Consider the following 19699-nt stretch of genomic DNA (forward strand, 5'->3'; position numbering starts at 1 on the left):
ACGAACTAGCAGGATTGCATGCGACAGTCAGAATTCTGTATAAATATTAGTAGGACACATTCAGCAGATGGTAGACATGTGTAGTAGTATTAGCAGTAGTTACTCTATTAACCCGGTGCTCATTTAACATGTTGGTGCATTAATAAATACAGGTGTACTTTTGACACTAAGAAGCCTACGATAAGAGTGCTTCCAGGTACATTTAAAGCAAGATTCAGGTAAAATGTTCAGTGCCAAATATAGAGCAGGCAATAAGCAAAGTGCATTGAGGTTTTTCCTCTTATATTTAAAGTCCCTTATAGATGTGAATGTATGAAGCCATTTTAGTCATGTTATAATAGCTCTATTGTAACAGCACACTTTCTTGTGAAACCAACAGTGTAAACAAACGCAATTAACAAAAGATGTGTTTCCAGCTTTTGGCATGTGTTAAATTAACAAAGCCTTTAATACACCAATTCAAAACCACTTATACATATAGTGTCATTTACTGCTGGTCTCAATGCTGAACTGAGGCCAGAAGGCTGATCCCAGATCAGGAAAAAGGACCACTTTTATATGGGCTACTGAAATTAATCAGACTTCTTCCTGGTTCTCTTCAGAGCAGTAACAGGTTGCATGGTCGTCTTCACGATTCTGAAGATTCTATACAAATATCTCAAGCATAAGAAGTATTAATACTACTCATTAAGATGCCTGGGGAGTCAAGAGCAGCTACCCTACATGTGACCTATTAATCATAATACATTTCCATGTGAACAAAGAACCGGAGCCTTATCCAGGCGCCAAAGAATATTTGATATTAAATATAAAAAGCAATGCAAACTACTTCACAGCAAAGAGCTTGTTGTAATCTTACTATATATACACACACGTTTAAAAATTAACGCCGATAAGGGTAAAGCGAACTAGAGCGAATCGTCCCGGCTGAAGCAGTGTCCGTATCCTAATCAATCTGTATGTGTAAGTCGAGTAACAGTGTGTCACAAATTGATAATAAATCAGTAGGTGGTCTTTAGGGTGGCAGCCTGTACAAACACATCCACCCTGGTTTCTTCTGTCTATGTTTCTCCCTGCAACATTTTCATTTAATTCACTTGTTTTGTTTCATTTTTAAGTACAGACATTAGTTTCCAAGTCCAAGCTTTTAGGACACTTCAAAACCAGGTCAAAGATTCGATCTAGTTCACACACCCTGCCAAAAATGGACATTCAGTTGTGGAATTATGTCATTTCCTGCATTTGAGTCACCAGCTTCAGTAAGCGTCTTCACCAAGCGTCTTCCCTAATGTTCGCAATTAAGCTTCAGAGTTAACATTGAAGAATATTGAGAAGCTTCAGAGATTTTAAAGAGACTAGCTGGTTCAGTGCATATGGCTGGTAAGAGGTTTATAAGGAGAGGTTAAACTGGGGTGGGGTGGTAGCTAGAGATACAGGGATTCTGGAGGTGGTCATGAAGGCATGAGTGAGGTGCATCATTCTGCTTTACTGCGCTTTGCTGCTTTGGGGAGCTTCTCCTGAATCCTGGTTGGTTAATAAGAAGAGAGAAACGAATGAGGTTAATATATTTTAAATACTAAATGGAGTATAAATGAGTCAATGCACATTAATAAACAGATAAGGTTATAAAATAATCTCATTATGGTTCAATAGCTTAATCTCCCTTAACATGTGAGAGAAATCGTTTATTGTCCTTTACGTTTTACTACAAGTTCACCTGAGTGAAGTGAAAGAAACGAGATGTCACGAACGACTGCTAAAGCTCTGGTGAACTTAAAGTAAAAAGAAATAAAGTATAAAAATATATATCTGCATTTCTGATGATGCTAATAATAAGGAACATGTGGGTTTTAAAAAAACAACAACCCAACATTGTTAAAAAAAAAAATAAACCAATTAATCTAGTATTTTATTTTATAACATGGTTAGAGGCTACTGTGAGATTGAACTAGTTAATCAAATTAATTAATCAAACTAATTAATTTTTTTTTTTTTGGAAAACGTTTTTTTCCAACGGTTGTCATAGAAACATACATAAAGAAATCATTTAGTTTACATTTACATGTAGGCACCATGTACTACACAACTTTTAAAATTGTCAGATTTTTTTTCCCCCTTTAAAAAGTCCATATTTTAGATCAAGGGTCTAAAATGTTACGGTCCTAAACAACTTGTCTCAATTATAATAAATAAATAAATAAATAAATCAAAATCTTTTTTGAAGGAAAATTGTCTACTAAATGAATGAGACAACAATACAGCTTTTTCAAATCAGGACAATTGTTACATGATGTTCTTATTCTTTTTAAAATGATTTGTACCTTTTTGTCTTAACAAATTCCATTATTTACACGTACATCGTTAACCTTTGCCTTTATATCTTTCACCCAGTGCAAAGAACATATATGCATACTGTCCATTTTATTAGGAAGACCTCCAAAGTCATTGTTAACTAATCCACCATTCAGCTTATCAGCTTCAGTTAATGTTTCCAAACATGTGAACTGAACATTTTTCTCAGGAACACAAACATTTTTGATTTTATTTTATTTTTTTCTGCCCCATTTCAATTCACAAACGGAAGGAAAAATCCCAACGAGGGAATGATTGCTCATAGATGTTCCTGAACATTAAGTGTAAAACAATTGGTTGTAACTAGAGGCCTTCACGGGTCCACTTAGATCCAAAAACCCGAGGTCCGTCCTGAGACCCGAGCGGGTTCGGGTCTAAAAGTTTCACATGTACCTCGGACACAGGTTGGGTATAATAATAGCGGCATCGGGTCTCGGGTAATATAAATAAATGTGTTTTTACTAAACGGACCGAAGAAGACCCGAACTACTCTATCTCGCGTGTGTGCATTGACTCGAGTCCTTTTCTTACCTCTCCTCTGTTTACCAAGACCGGTTGCGACATGTGGCTTGCGGTAAGCTAATTTTCGTTGAAACAGACCTGTCAATCAAGTTTGAATCCATGCTGTAGCGGTTACTTTAGTGTAGAGTTATGCAACATTCGGGTCAGGTTAAAAAAAAATTGCCGTCGGGTCGGACTCGGGTCTAATTTTTTCGGGTTTGTCTCGGGTCGGGTCTCTATTAAAAAAAATAAAAAATTCTGCACGTCGGGTCCGGGTAAAAAGTGATTCGGGTCACTTCAGGTCGGGTACATTTCTTTAGACCTGAGAAGACCTCTAGTTGTAACATCATCTCTCTTAAATGCCATCGTTTATTATTTCCTTCCGTACAGCATTATTCATGCTTACTGTAACATTTTGATCATCAGAAGAAACTTACTTGGCCACTACAGAATTAACCTGAGTGCGTACAAGGTCGATGTAGCGATCAATCTGGGTCTGAAAAAAAAAAAGCAGCATGGATTAAATAAGGCTAATAAGCAAATGTCTCCTTTCAACACATTAAGTCAGATTTAAAGTGTTGCATGGTTTCATTTTAGTTCACTATGGAGACAGCAAAGTGGGTTATCATGGTTTTGAGGTCACAGCATAACTTTCAGAAAAAAAAGGAAGGTGGAGTAAAAGCACTAATTATAACGTTTTCTGATTGTATCTAATGTAGCTGAAGATGATGCCTGTGACATGCCATACTTTTGCACAAAGCATAACCTCCGACGTGTATTAAAACAAGAAACAGAATCTTAAGAGTGCACTTACCTTGTATTTCTCATACAATGGTGGTACAGTAAAGGCAAGAATATCCACTGGAGAAAAGAAAAAAAAACTTCCTATTAAACTCAACTTAAAGTATTAGCAAAGATTTATTTCTAAAAAGACCTTAAACGTAGCATAGCGCTTCCTAAGCAGGTGAAAGCTTACCGAGAATGAGGATGGTGATGCCATTGAAGACGGCACCCACGTATGTCATCAACCACATGACCACAGCCAGCTGGAACAATCGAAAGCCAAGTAAGTAAACATACACACGGTTAGTAGAGTGCCAGATACACAGACTAGACAGACAACAGACCAGAGCAGCTGCAATCTAAACTCAAACGACTGTTTGTAATCATTTGCTTATGAATAGTTTTATTGTGCATGGATGTGTGACATAACGAGCAGGCAGCCAATTATAGATTCTGTGAACTGCTCCTGTGTCTCTGGAGGGTAGACTGTTCTAGGTCAGTCCTCCAGCTCTTTAAACCTCTGCACTATTTCCTCTGAATACCACACGCTCCCTCTCGCAGTCATCACATGATTAAAGAGGCTTATCAACACATCTCACTCATACAGCCTGGGTGTGTGTTACAAATTTCAGAAAGTGTAGCGATGTGTGTGTATGTGAGAGAGGGAGACATGCTGGACAAACAGAACGCTATCTTCTGCTGTATTTTAACGACTTTAGCGGAATATAATATAAATAAATATAAATAAATCAAATGGGAGGGCAGAGAGACCTGCGTCACCTTTCTGCTTCATTCTGATGAACTGACCTTGAGGGAATCTACCAAGTCTTCGACCAGGAAGAGACGGCACATTTGCTTGAGTGCACGGTTGATGTAGGTCAGACACGAGTCCACGTGCTTGCGGAAGGTCTCAGGAGCCAAGCTGACATCCTTCTCCATCAGTTCCCTGCCACAAGCATACAGGTCAACCAAACTATCCCAGCAGCTACATTACTACACGCTACTGAGCGCAGATGCACCCTTAAATATCTCCAGGACTTAGAGAGAGGAGATGAAAATAAAGTATAAAATGAACACGTTTAGTTTAAGGTTGTAATTATATACCGTACATTCAAATTACTGATAAAATAAAAAACTATTATTAACTCACTGGAGCAGGGGTGGCTCACCTGAGCTAACGAGATTCAAAAAGTCATTTGGGATGAGCCTAAGTTGGCACTGCCATCACACCCATGAGCAAGGCCCGTTTATTTGAATAAGCGCTCCCTTTTCCCTCGTACTCACTGGCAGAACAACTTTCAGAAAAACGGCAATGCCACCCTAAATAAACTATTTATTTTTAGAGCTCTGTCTCGACCTGGTTTCTGTCAGTAGTCTCAAACATCAACATAAACACAGAAAATCTAAACCTCTTTGCCGAACAATGTGGCAAAATGGATAATGCTTAATTACAAAGAAAAGCTAGGAGTAGAACTAAAGAGTTCATAGCTACCGTTCATTAGCTCAGTCCTCAACACCACCCTTATATACCCAAAGATAGCAGGAACAAATTCCTCACGCTCACTAACAAAGTACACACCAATACAGCATAATCCTGATTTGGTAAACGTGAATGATTCTTGGTAAATAAAAATGTGTCAGACATTACTTTAAAAAAAACACTGCATCTTAAAGAAACGAGTAATTTGGGCATAGCAGTGTTTACTTAAAGCCTTGTCTAGATCAAACACGATAAAGGCTGCAGGATACTGGCTGTGCAAATAAATCCCTAGAACCATCTGATTATTTCACAACATCTCATCATTTTAAACCAAGTCTAGAAATGATCTAACTTGTTTTGCACGTTTTTTAAACCCCTAATTTGACTTCCACCATTAGAACACAGGAGATACTGAGGCTAGTGCACTTCTTATGTATAATCGAGGCAGTATTGTTTGTCTTACTTGAAGGGGTGTCCATCGCTGGACTTCTGCACGGCCTGGATGACGGATTTGTATACACGGAAGGAGATGGTGACGCAAAGCAGTGCCAGGAGCATGTAGGAGATGATGCTGATCACGCTGAACGCTGCCAGAGACAGCAGCAGTAGCAGGGAAATGCCAAACACCAGGCCTGATTTTTTAGGGTCCCGCCAGTACACCAAGTCATGCACTGCAAGACAGAGAATGTGTGTGTGTGTGTGTTTGTGTGTGGTGAGAGCAAGAAATGAGGAAAACAATTAATACAAATCATGCACAGACTTGCCCAAACCTGTACTAGAAACATTTATGATATTTAATTATCTGACATTCAAAGAGTTTACATTTTCGGTATGGGTCCATATAGTAATTCAGAGTTCTCTAAATGTCCGCTGAAGCGTTAAAGGAACCTTTTATGTAAGTCTTATATAAGCGGCGGCCAGTATGTACAGAGATGCCTTTAGTGCATGTTCAGAGTTGTAGACTTTCCTCACAACCTACATCTCTATTCGTTCTAGGACGCCTCCATGGATGCTATAACAAAAGGTCTGGTCCATGTGAGCACATATTGCATTTCAAATTGTGCTCTAGACTCTTTCTATTCGTTACAAATACTGACACACTGACGCATGGGATGTGGTGGTAGCTCAGTGGTTAAAGGTGTTGGACTACAGAGTGGACGGTCATGAGTTCGAATCCCAGGTCCACCAATTTGTCACTGCTGGGCCCCTGAACAAGGCCCTTAACGCTCAATTGCTCAGTTGTATAAATTGAAATATGTAATTTCATACTTATAATGCAAGTCACTCTGGATAAGAGTGTCTGCTTAATGCCGTAAATGTGAAAAGACACACAGCATATTGAATCCTGTGAATTTAAAGTGCCATAAATGAAGTATTCCTGCATTGAAAATACATATGAGATGAGAATTTGCAGCTATACACCTGCTTTATTTTACAATGAATACAATTGATCTAATACTTTTAATACAATATAAATTCTATAGTAACAATTCATTCACAAGGACTTGCAAAATGGATATTCTGCAGTACATAATCTGTCTCACTCAAGCTAAAATGACAAAATAATGACTCCCATGACTCAATGTAAAAAAAACTGGTTTCAAAAGCTGAGCTAATATTTGTTTTATTGTAATTATAGAGATATAAGCGCAACAAAACACTACGGGACAATGTTATTGAAAAATAATCAACAGTGGCTCTTCTTCTACGCTTGTGGGCAAGTCGTGGCCTAATGGTTAGAGAGTAATCATAAGGTTGTGGGTTCGAGTCTCGGGCCAGCCACGATTGAGGTGCCCTTGAGCAAGGCACCGACCCCCCCAACTGCTCCCCGGGGACCGCAGCATAAATGGCTGCCCACTGCTCTGGGTGTGTGTTCATGTTGTGTGTGTGTTCACTGCTGTGTGTGTGCACTTTGGATGGGTCAAATGCAGAGAACGAATTCTGAGTATGGATCACCGTACTTAGCCGTATGTCACGTATGTATGTCACGTCACTTAGAAGGCTAGACTGTGTACTTTATACATGTGTGATATTTAGAATATCTAATGCTATTCATCTACCGAAAACAATTTCTCCACTGAAAACATGCTAGAATAAAAAATAAACAAGTCGCACACTAAAAATGTTTACAGAAACTGTGTCATCGTGACATAACTGCAACACAAAGGACCAAGGCTGCCGATTCACAGCCTCAGAAAGCACACCATTGTTTTCACTGCTCCGTTTCAGCTGCACTGAGGCTAACAATGAGCACTAGAATGGGGTTTCCTTCTCGCTCTCTGCAGGGGTCTGAGTCTTTCCCAGCATGCTTTGCTTAGTGCCCAGAGGGAGCCAGCATGGACTGAGTGCTCATTCATTATCCCTCCCTCTCTCGTTCTAGCTCTCCTAAGCGGCCCCAAATACACCAGCACGTCCCAGCGGTAGCCAAACTGCAGTGGCCTCTTTTCAGTAGCAGCACTGTTAAGCTCTTAAAGGCACCGGTGCTGTTTATATGAATTGTTTGACCATGTGTGTTCAGACATTTCAAAAGCACACAGTCCTTGCAGACCCATATAGAACCGTGGAAGCTAAAAAGAGCCGTCATAAATGTATTATTATTAAAAACAGCAACAGAATGCCAATAACTAGAAATGTTCTATTTTGAACTCTGTGACAAAATCCATAAAAAGTATGGTTCGTTGTTTGTCTGCAGTTTCCTGACAGAAAACAATAATTCTGCAAGTCAGCTTTAAAGACAAAAACAAGGTCACTGATGTCTGCTGCTTTATTTGTCACTGCTAATCTCTACACTGCTCCAGTCTGAGGAAGCTAACATTTGGTAAATGGTAGAAAATTGTGGATCGCGAAAAGGGAAACATTCAACCAATCAGAAAAAAGGAAGCATTTCTATTTCTAGATCGATTCAAGCTTACAATGGCTCTTACATTGGCATGAGAAGCGTTACCTAGTTTCATCTTGTCTTCATAACATTCTAGTATTCATACCAGCTGTACTCAGGTCTCTATGGATTACAAGACATCCTATAAATATCACTGTGGAATTCAGTGCAGTGAATTATATACATGGCCTTCAGAACCAACTGTAGACGATACAAGAGGCAGAAACATGAACGTTCTCTATAGAAAACCTTGATACATTTAAAACGAGGTATCAAAATATGACTAATACAATCACAGAATCCATTCACCATCCAACAGCATGCTTTATACTGCGTGGCAGTTATCCGGTTCTGACGTAGAAAAAAAATAATAAATAAAAAGTACTGGCACATAGACCAATTTTGCTTTTTTTTTTCACTACTTTTTTGACAATTCGAACGTCACCGGCTCCGATACTCAAAAGATACATAGATTGTCCAAAAGCATGCAACTTGGTAACCAAACTGTTAAGAGATTTTGTTTATTATTAAGGCGTTCTTTGAGTGCAGGGTTAGCAGGCTGACAGCCTAAAGTGAGGACTTTACCTGTCAGGTGGGTTAGTATTAGTGCCAAGACATGCTCTGCAAGGTGGTAGGCTTCTGCCACCCAGATGTCGATTGCCTCAATCTCTTTGGTTAGCAAGGCATCTGGCTGGTTCTCATATGGAAGAGCGCAAGGAGAGGGATTTGAGCAAGTTAAAGACTCGGACTGAAATAAAGGTTGTGAAAGTACTTCCTTTGCAGAGACTGGAATGTCTTTAGGAATGCTCATATCATCCTGTAGGTCAGGACTACTCCCAAGCTCTTTTAAAGCACAGATCGTAAGGCACTCTTCCTCCAAGTCCATGATCATAGCAGAGGAAGAAGGAGCATCAGATACGGGTTCCTTAGTGGTCTGTACTGCACCGAGGCTTTGAGATTCTTCATCCTGCTGAGATTTCAAACACTCTCTCATAAACTCCACAAAACTATCTGTTGAAGATGTTGTAGAAGATTTTGTCTCGGTTGACTCGAGCTTGTTTGGGGTTTCTTGGGATATCTCCGTATCTGGAGTATTGCACTGGATTATTTCATCGGGTTCGGATTCTGCGTCAATGGACTCGGATATGTTTGTTGTGTCCTCAGATATCTGTATGTCAGGAACTTTACGCTGGACCGTTTCATTTTGTTCTGCTTCAACGAACTCGGGTTTGCTTTCGGGTTCTGGAGATATCTTTCTATGTGGATCATCAAACTGGTTTATTACATCTGGTTCAGTGTTGGTTACCAGTAGGCCCTCGGTTACATCACTGGCCACAAATTCAGAGATTACATCAATGATATTGCTGGATGGATCATTAAGAGAAGAGGGAAACTGGGCAATTGTGCTCTCTTGGAAAGATGGCAACTCTTCCTCCTGCCTAGTCATGTAATCCTCATCCTCGATCAATGAAAAATTCCCTGAATCAGATTTTGTCTTCTTGTCCTCAATTTCTACACTCTGATCATCTAATTCAAGATGCGGCATGTTATTTTGAGAAGACAGAGGCTCCACGGGGACATCTACGGAAACGTTAGCAGGAGAGGGCTCCGATTCGGCATTGTAACTCTGCTTATTTTCATCAACAGTCTCGTCAATTGTACCAACAGTTTCCTCACATGACTGCTCAGCCGACACAGCTTGATTTTGAGGAGAGTCAGATTTTAGTAACTTGTTTGTGTCCCCATCATTTACAGCAAACACACCAGAATTCAACTGGTCTTTTAGGGCCAGTTCCTCACTAGGGTAATGATCCATGTAAGTCTCTATATCACTGGCCTCAAAATCATTTGTGAGATCATCATAATTAGGTGGAAGTTCAGGAATAATTTCTGTATTTTCGTGTGATTTTAGATTGTTGATGGAAGATTCTCTGGAGGTTTCATCTGTATTCAGTGGGACAGTTGACTGTGTTTGAGAGCCCTCGAAGCTATGACTCTCTGAGGGAAGGGAAGTCGGGTTAATGGTGTCCTTGCTATCATCATCATCATTGTTGATTATCTTATGTTTTGGAGAATATTCTCCATCAGAATCTGCAATATTTTCCAGTGAGATGAGGTCATCCATTTTTGGAGCAGACTCTTCAAATTCTGATCTTGAAATATCAGAAAGCTCCTCAGATGGTTTTGAAGCCTCTGTTGCAGGTTCTTGTATTATCTTATATCTCTGCTCGTCCTCCTCCTCTTCTTCTTCTTCTTCTTCTTCTTCTTCAGGCTCCACTTCATAATCACTGAGAACCTGTTCCTCTGTTTCAATGACATTAATAATGGGCACCTGAAGACCCCGTTTCTCTTGCTGAATTGGAATAATCTGCTCGTCTGTAGAAACTCCACCCTCAACAGCATCATTACTGACACCAATTGCATCTTCAATAACTGTATCATCAGATTCACCCGAGCTGTCAGCTTCAAGGATCCCTACACCTTCTGTACCAACACCTAGAGTGGCAGATTGCTGTTTTGTATTAGAGTCAGCCTGGGGAATAGGGGGTAAAGACTCCAGAGCAGGAGCCTTAAAACAATCATTTGGTGCAGCAAATGTTATCTCAGAGTCCTGGGTTTGAGTAAGGCAAGATGGTTCTTGTGTATCCATATCAGGTTTTTCTTGTTTGTCCCACATGTAGGCTGTAGGTAAAAATCTGAGATCAAATTCGGACTCATCCTCAATAGCATCTTGCTTAGACTGATTAGAATCATCAATGGATTGTTTGGACACTTCGTCAGGGATGTCCATGAACTCATTAGGTACACCTACAAAAGATGAAGAGATTCCTGATGCATCTAAATCTTTGCTCTTCGTCTCATCAGATGGACATTCGGGCATTAGAGACGACTCTTTAATTTCATCAAAGTCAGATTCTGCAATGTTGAAGTTAGGCGCTGGTGGCAAATGAGCTCTCATCCAGTCAGCAGTATCCTCAAAGTCACTTCCACGCCTGGAATCACCAAGTATCTCAAAGGGTGATTCAGGAGAATCTTGTTCACTCGAAGTGGGTTTTTTCTTAATGGACGAACGAAGAGTGACTCCATGAATCTCAGAATGAGACTTTTCATAGTGGCGTTCTCTGAAATGAAACCCTGTATCACTCCAATCAGAATCATTCTGCTTCGCAGCCAGAGCTTCCAAAGCTCTGATTCGCTCAGACACGGGGGATATCTTTATAGGAGAAGAATCTTGTTTTTGCGATGCAAGTGATGATTCAAAAAGCTCTCTTTTCTCTTGGAAACTACGATCCTTGGTTCCAATCGCAGTAATGGAGTTATCGTTTCCGTAAGTCCCAGGAGAAAATGAACTTGGCTGGGAGGAAAAGCGAAGTGAGGTAGGCACACCTTCTGATTGCTTCTCAGAGTCCAGTGCCACCCGTTTTTCTGCATCCGATTAACAAGTAGGAAGGAAGAGAAGGAAAGTGGAGAGGAAACAAAAATCAAGGCACGCTATTTTCTTAAAGATATGCTAAAGTAGAGGGCCATACTTGAAGCTCTGGTGAAAACAAACTGTTCACCTTGATATGCATTTTATTTGAATTTTAGCATCTCAAGTGCTTTAAAAATATACCTTCCCTAGGAGATTAGTTTTAGCCAAAGACAGGCCCCAAAAACTTTAGCAATCAGCAGTTAGACTAGCACTTTAAACAGAATTCCCAGGATGGTGACCATCCATGTTGGTGCAGCTGAAGCAGTCATGCATTGCAAGGTTCAATGGATTGCCTTTTTTTGCATGCCAGTTGCATAATGTATGCTTTAAGAATCTAAATGAATGGAAGATGCTTGTGAAGATCAAACAGTCTTGAACATTACATTAGCTCCTTTGACATTAAGAAAGCGTCCCTTTACTGGTGCATCTTTAACGCTAGTGAAAGCATAGATTTAAACTGCACTAAAAACGCAGAATTACCACACACAAATAATTTAGATAGACTGACGAGGCCATAAAGAAGTATAAACACAGCAGTGTATAATATCAGAGCCACAACAAGCGCATGCTGTCTAAGTACCAAAGAGGAAATACTGTTCGATCCTTGACACCCCATCTTTTGCATTTCCCATAAATTCCATCATGATTTGAGCCTGTTGTTAATCTAAAATAGCAGTGCAGACATGAGACAAAATAGGTAATAGTTAAATAACTATACGGGAAATATTGAGATTTCTAATCCTAACTTGTGGTAAGATATTGCATGCATAAGCAGAAATGTTTAGCTAGCAGCCTTAGCCATGGAGGGAATAGCCTGGAGCAAACCTTGTGGTCGATCCCTTCCCTGTGTCACTCTACCTGCAGCACCAGTAAAGATGGGAAGGAGGAGCCTTCATACACATTTAGTGGCCGAGGAGAAACATCAAGGACAGGATTCCTTCGGGGAAACCGACCTGATCCATTTTTAGGATTCTGCTCTCATACAAAGTGAACTCGAACTCCGGTAGGTCAAAATAATATGTCAATCTTGGGATTATCCCAGACCCACAGCACCATCCTTCTAATATGTGCCTGCTGCTGAGAGACTAAGAAAAAGCATAGTTAAAGCATCTGTGAGGGTTTTGCTTTCCGGTTTGTAGCCAATGTCAGATTTGGAGAGTGATAGCCTTACAAGACAAGCGAAACTATACTGGACCTTTGGTTTTTAAACCAACAATGAAAGGGGGGTAAGACATTCTTGAATTCTGGAGGTACTCAAGAATGGTTATCATCAGGGATTACAACGATCAAAATGGCTGTCAACAGGTGGGACCTGGCTGTTGTAGGCATGATGTGGGGCAGCAGAGGACCAACTGTGCCAAGCTCAAATGCATGGTTAAAAGAGAATGTCTGTTTTAATTTACAAATTGGTCCACGATCTATGAGCAGAAACATGAAGAACAGAACACACACATTCAATTCAAAGTAATGAATAACTATAGGCATGGCACATGGCTTTGGAATAGATTTTTTCACCATGAATTGAACAATGACTTTTTTCAGTTACATTCCTGTCCTCTGATTCATAATTTTGTTCTAGCGGGTGGCGTACACTGGTATCCAAATAGTTTCACCTTTACTACCTACTGTTGTGTGGCTACCTAATCAGGAGGGTGGCACTAGAGAGAGGGATTGAGAGCATTGTAGCTGCAGCTGAGCAAGAGCTCACATTCTTAGAAGAAATGGGACAGAAGATATAGAGAAGAGAGGATAAAAATGATAGAAAAGCAAGCCAGCAGCAGAAAAAAACTATACACTTGCCTTGAGAAGACTGAATGAGAGATACAGGCGAAGGGGAAAAAAAGGAATCTGAAAAAAAAAGAGGACAGAAGAATGAGAGGAAAATAGAATCAAAGTAGAAACTTCTTATACTTTAAAAATTAAAAAAATTACGGATAATAATACTGCAGTGCCCACTCGCATGCCTCGTCGGCCATCTCTTGCAATTACACTCGAAGCAAAGCAATCAAAGCAATCTTTTCTGGGCAAAATCAGTGTCCATTTAGAAGAGATGACGTGTGAAAAGATTTTTGCTACTATCGGAACCTCGCACACACATTCTAGCGTAGTAAATCTAACCAAAGTTACCATGCTCCAAGGACAACATCCTGACAACTTTCTCCACAAATCATTAACCAATGCAGAAATTATTTTTCTTCAAATTCCTGCCATAGATTCCAACATTTGACACAAAACAAGCACCTACACAATGCCTCATGGGCGAGAGTTATATAATCTATGTAGTGAATCCATTTTGTGATTACTCTTCAGAAACTGTGATACTGAAAATCACTGCAGGTTCTAAGACTTGGTCTTCACATTTTCTTAAATTTAAAATGCACGAACACTAGGCTTTTATATATTATGGTAGCTCCGTATTCCCATCCCAAATGAGCTTAAGGTGTGACAAGCTTGTGCGTGAACACCTCTGCTGCGTTACTGGACTAACCTGCTCCTATCAATCAGAAGAGGACTGAGTTGCATTGGCAGTACATTGCTGCCATACAGCAATTCTGTCTCACCCGCACCCTAACCAGGGCATGTGGAACTGGCTGGAGATTAGGAGTGCAGACCTGACACACAACATTCTCACCACACCCTACAATAAGGTCCTTTCACTACAGGACGCACCCTGGACCACACTGTGCATCATCTAGTTTCACGCAGGCACGCCTAGCAAATCCTCAAAAGCTAATGTACATTTCATTAGTTATTAAAAACAATATTGCCAAAGCAAGGTTTAACTGCAACTAAAGGCAAGACAGATACAAGTGAATCAGATGATCAGCGACCACATACGCCATCTTGTACTCTTGTACTGCAAATAAAAAGAATCTATTCATTGCAAATTATAAGTACATTTAAGTTCATCAAACAAATCCAAAATAGCAAAGTCATTCTCAAGAATGAAATAGATTAATGTTAAGAAAACTTCTGAACCTATTAGGCTATACCCAAAATTTTGCAACTGTTTTAAATACAACACTAAAAATTATTTTGGGCGTGCTAGTAAATTAGCTCATATTTATCTCAGGTAGCAAGTCACTGGGATTTAACAAGAGAAAAGCGATCACTACGATTAAGACAGAAACGTTTCATCATAAAGGTGAACCATCACTTTGGAGCGACAATTTATTCTAACTGGACAAAAATTGTGTCAGCACCCCCCCCCCTCCCTGCACCCCCCTATTACATATCTGTTTATCACCACCATTAGCCAATGTTTACACACAGGTCCTGCAGACACAATTTGCAGATACCACACAGTCCTGTTAATGACTGGTCCAAAGGCCATTGAGATTATTTAGTAACGTCATTAACTGAAGTCAACAAGCAATGCAACACTCGTTATTTTTCCCCCCAGAAGTACTCAAAAAGTCTGATTTAATCAAAAATAGATTTTCTGCACATTAATCTATATAATTGGAATCATCCATCAAGGAAAAAACTTTGTTTACAGATGTTATTTTCAGTCCAGGGAAACTTTAATAAAATTCTGACAACCACAACAGAATTCTCCCCATGACACTGGTTACAGTGCGTCAGTGCCAAAATATATAGATATCGCTGTAAAAATGTAGCTACATGTTTCCTCTCTGAAAAGCTTAGACATTACACCCATTGCAAAAAGAAAAGTCTTTTGCAGTGGGTGGGAGTTATAACCCACACAAATCCATGCTGCATAAGGTTAAACTTCAGCTTGTGCATAGTTCCTTTGAAACAAGTATTCTGACACTGAATAATTAAAACATGCATTCAAAAAAAAAGTGTGAAAACCTAAAGACATCCTGCTGATTTTATCTTAACTACATGGTCATATGACTGACACCATCACTCTTTTGACCTTGGACAATTTTTAGATTAGATTTAATTTCTACATATCTTAGCTAAATTCAAGTTAACAAGCTTTTGTCAGAAAGCCCAGTTTTGTTCAGTATTATTGGCAGCTAATTCTTAATTGCAGTCTAATGACCGTTTACAGTAAAAGCATTTCAAATCCTTTTTCACTTGAAGCTTATGAAGACATTTTCAGATCACACCAAGTTCTTATCTGCTAACATGTAAGAGGAGTCGTAATTCCTGACGAAATTCAGTACAGTATAAGTAGTGCATACTGTATCTACATATGCAGTAGGTCTTACAATGGCCCAGACACCAATCCTGACATACTGTATGTGACAAGACAACATTATTGTCACCAGAGGGTAATGACCTGATCTGAGTGGCAGTTACCATGTTAACAATTTCAGCTTTGTTGCCGAGTAATAAATTATAAAACTCAAAGCTAAACTAGGCAAATAGATCTGCCCAAGTTAGAACCTGATCACATTACTTATCCAAAGAAACTGATTGTTTGGACATACACTTTACACACAATTCAGTTGCCTTTTAAATGCTTTAGGGGCCTTTACATGGTAATGTCAATGGTAATTGATAATGTCAATATGACAGCACTACAGCAAGTAAAAAAAAAGCGATGTAATCTTTACTAGATGAATAAAAATAGACAATTTTGTGAATGCAAATGAAATTATTAACATTAACTCACTAACCTGTACCTAAAATACATATTGCTTTGAATCAATGAGAAAGAGCTTTATTGCCAAGTATGCTTGTGCATACAAGAAATCTGTTTTAGTGTCCATGAAAGTTAAAGCGTGAATGATTCAAAAAGAAGTCCATCTCTAGGATACAAGTGGATCTGGTCCACTCTTAGATATAAAGGGACAAAACTGTAGTGTACAGAAACTGTATGTTGTGTACCTTTAAATAGCATTTATCTTGTAGAGAAAAAAAAATCCACCCAGAACCACTTCTATATTAATGTTATAAAATACAATAAATCCGAGTTGAAGATGCGGTGGAGCTAAGATTTAGCTCATTAAATAATGCAATTTCTATTTACATTACTTTAAAAGTTTCTTTATGGTCACATTGATCGCTTCGGTTATCAGTTTCACACATTACCCACAATGCTTTTTGACTGCCTGGATGGTAGGAGCAGTGGGAGTTATCCCTTGCTTCATCTCGAACTAAAGAGTGATGCAGCAATTTTCTGCCCTTTAGACTGACTGTCTTGACACCACGTCATCTGTACACTCAGCACCAACAGATAAGGTTTCAAACCTTAAAATTAATGCCATGAACAACATTAGAATGTTTTCATTTTCATAGACTAATAACTAGCTCAAGTTTAGATTAATAACCAACTCAGAGTGTCATGTTGAGTCTTAACTGTAACCTGGTATAGCTGTAGTCTAGAATTTGTGTCCAATGTTTGATGTTTTTTATACTGGATGTATCACACAACAGTGTGTGTGTGTGTGTGTGTGTGTGTGTGTGTGTGTGTGTGTGTGTGTGTGTGTGTGAGAGAGAGAGACTGTGTGTAGGGGGGAAGGGGTGCTGTTTATTAGCCAACAATGAAACCTAAATATTATCCTGTATGTTTCTGTTTGCTGAAATCATTTCTTAGAAAATGAGCTAGCAATTAGCATGCAATGTCCCCCATGACAATGTCAGCATATAGTAATGTCAGTATGACACAACTGCTAAATTAATCAGTGAAAAAAATAAACAGCACTTCAAAACCACAGCACTTAAACAAATTAACAACAGAATCACTAAGCACATCAGAAACACTTCAGCTTTAATATATTTCATGTTCTTCAGGGTAGGACTTTTCCTTTAAGGTCCAAATTATGTACATAATATGATGCTTAATGCTTTATTTTATCCATGTTTTCAGGTACACACACACACACACACACACTCAGTATAAAAAGGTATCCCCCCGGAGGTGGTATCACAATGTGGTGTCTGAATTTAAACAACGTTATCATGTTTAAACAAACGTCCCAAAACCAACAGCTGTCATGACTATCAACAAAAGAACATGCATCCTGATGGGTGGCCATTTTGAAGACAGATCCAGAGAAATAATCAGTGCCACCTACATCATACACGTTCAAATATGAAGCTGAACCTGGAGAATATACGATAAAGAAATGAGATTTTATGAGCCACTAGGTTCCTTCATGACACCGTGGCGCTGTGTTTATTATGGCGAATGAAAAGGGTTAGAAATAACGAGGCCTTTCTTTCTAGTCGACGTTTACATGAGCTGCGAAGATGAAAAGGATAATAAACAGAATTCAGACTGACATTTGCAGGTATAACAGCGTGTATTTTACTACACTGGGCGGTTTATAACTAAAGAAAACACACACACACACACACACACACACACACGGCTCTGCAGTGCAGTACAGAGCTCTGAGCTCATGAAAATGTCATCCATTGCTCTGTTATGAGCTTTAAATACAGTTTAATTCCCTTTCTATTATAAATAAAGGCTACAAACAGCCACATGCACCACTACGCAGTAGGAAGATCACCAACGCCGTTAAAGGTTCAATTTGAATATGATGCAAATGAAGGATTGAACCTGAAAATAATAGAACAACAATAATAACAATAATATTTGTATATGTTCAAACCCAACCCTGGATCTTTGTCCTATTCTATTAGCTATCGATCTTGTTTTGTCCGAGGTCAGGGTGACTGTGAGTCGAGTTAGTGAATCAAATTTGGTTATTAAACCGAATCAAAACTTTAATTCTCTTACCGGAAAACTTCGTGTCTTTGGAGTGTCCATCGTTCAGCCCTTGAGAAGACGATATCTGACGGGACTGTGTCATCGGATCTGCCATGTTGCTTAGAAAGGTATTGAGTTTGAAAGTGAAACAAACTAACACGATGTTTTAGTAACGCTGTCCGTGCAAAGGCCCGGATCACTGGAGTATTTCCCGAGCGCGTAACACAACCTCACCGACACCAAGACCGGAGACGCCTGAGCGCGCGCGCATGTGGAGCTTCTTAACAAGGGGAAAGTATGGGGAGGCGGAAGAGAACTGGGGAGGAGGGGGGAGAAAGAGAGAGAGAGAGAGAGAGAGAGAGAGGGAGGGACAGAGAGAGAGTCGTTTATTAGTGTGAGAGGTCGCTGACTGACTTAAAGTGATAGTTGACGGCTTATTTTGTTAGTGCGTATTTTCTTTATATATCAAAAATAAAGGTACCGCATGGTGCCAAATGTATGCAGTTTGAAATGAAATCTAAAAAAATCAGTATAGCATGGTATTAGTATTGCAGTTATGCCTTCAATCAATGAATATTTTTAATATTCATATTTAATATACAGAAAATTGCCTGACCAGTGTTTTAATGTATCTGTGGAGGCCAGCGAATAGTTAGCTTCTGTTGTATTATGAGCCCAACACTCATTCTGGAATGAGAACAGCCTCAGTCCACAAGGTGTAGGAAACCTTATTTTTTTTTATAATTGCTTCATACAAGTTTTCAGATTTTTCAGCTGCATTTCTACCACATCCCAAAGGTGATCTACTACATTCAGATTCGGTGACTGGGAACTCATTGTCACGTACAGTTTGCTTTGTGACATGGTGCATTGTCATGCTGACAGTAGCATTAAAGCAAGGTAAATGAAATGCACATGGTCAGCTACAATACTCAAATAGGCTGTCATTCAAGTGAGGATTGACTGGTATTAAGAGACCCAAGGGGTGCAATGAAAACATTCCCCACATCAGTATACCACCTCCACCAGCTGGACTGTTGACACAAGGCAGGTTAGGTCCATGGGTTTATGCTGCTGGTGTAAAATTCTGACTGTGTGCCTCATTAGAAATAGAGATTCATCAAACCAGCTACGTTTTTCCAGTCTTTAACTTCAAGTGTCTAGCTTTGATGAGTCTGTGCCCACTGCAGTATCAGCTTTCTGTTCTTGGCAAAAGTGAAACCTGACATTCCGTTCTGTTGCTGTAACCCGTCTACCCCAAGCCTTAAGGTGTTCTAAGATGCAGTCTGAGATGATTTTCAGTTCACCACAATTGTACAGTGTTTATCTGAGTTAATGTAGCCTTTCTGCCATCTCATTGTATGCATATTTATATTCTACATTGACATCATTCATCAAAAGGGTGTTTCATCCAGAGAACTGCTTACTGGATTTTTTTTTATTATCTTTGTTTCATTTTTTTTTCATTAGAAAAGCATTTATATCTAATGTAATTAAAGCAATTTACGGCTTTAATAAAAGAGAGGAGAGGTACAAACAGGGGGAAGGTAGCAAATAGATTAAAAGCACAGGAGAAATAATAATGGTGGAACTACACAA

General features: G+C 39.4%; 1 protein-coding gene across 3 annotated transcripts; it reads right to left on the reverse strand.

Moving 5' to 3' along the window:
* Positions 1–429: 429 nt before the first annotated feature.
* On the reverse strand, positions 430–18433 carry rtn3 (reticulon 3). 3 transcript variants are annotated; one of them, XM_027169430.2, is made up of 9 exons: positions 18131–18433; positions 13267–13314; positions 8580–11420; positions 5580–5787; positions 4444–4582; positions 3830–3899; positions 3668–3714; positions 3291–3349; positions 430–1524 (listed from the first exon to the last, which is right to left on the reverse strand). In XM_027169430.2, exons 1-9 carry the CDS (start codon positions 18213–18215, stop codon positions 1476–1478), a joined length of 3546 nt encoding a protein of 1181 aa, XP_027025231.2. In that variant the 5' UTR covers positions 18216–18433; the 3' UTR covers positions 430–1475. The 3 variants fall into 3 exon arrangements, with proteins under 3 accessions (XP_027025231.2, XP_027025232.1, XP_027025233.1); XM_027169431.2 differs by lacking the exon at positions 8580–11420 and having other exon boundaries at positions 18131–18409; XM_027169432.2 differs by lacking the exons at positions 8580–11420; positions 13267–13314 and having other exon boundaries at positions 18131–18406.
* Between the last annotated feature and the right edge of the window lie 1266 nt (positions 18434–19699).

The sequence above is a fragment of the Tachysurus fulvidraco genome, chromosome 1 (genome assembly GCF_022655615.1).
Source record: "Tachysurus fulvidraco isolate hzauxx_2018 chromosome 1, HZAU_PFXX_2.0, whole genome shotgun sequence".
In the NCBI taxonomy this organism is placed as follows: domain Eukaryota; kingdom Metazoa; phylum Chordata; class Actinopteri; order Siluriformes; family Bagridae; genus Tachysurus; species Tachysurus fulvidraco.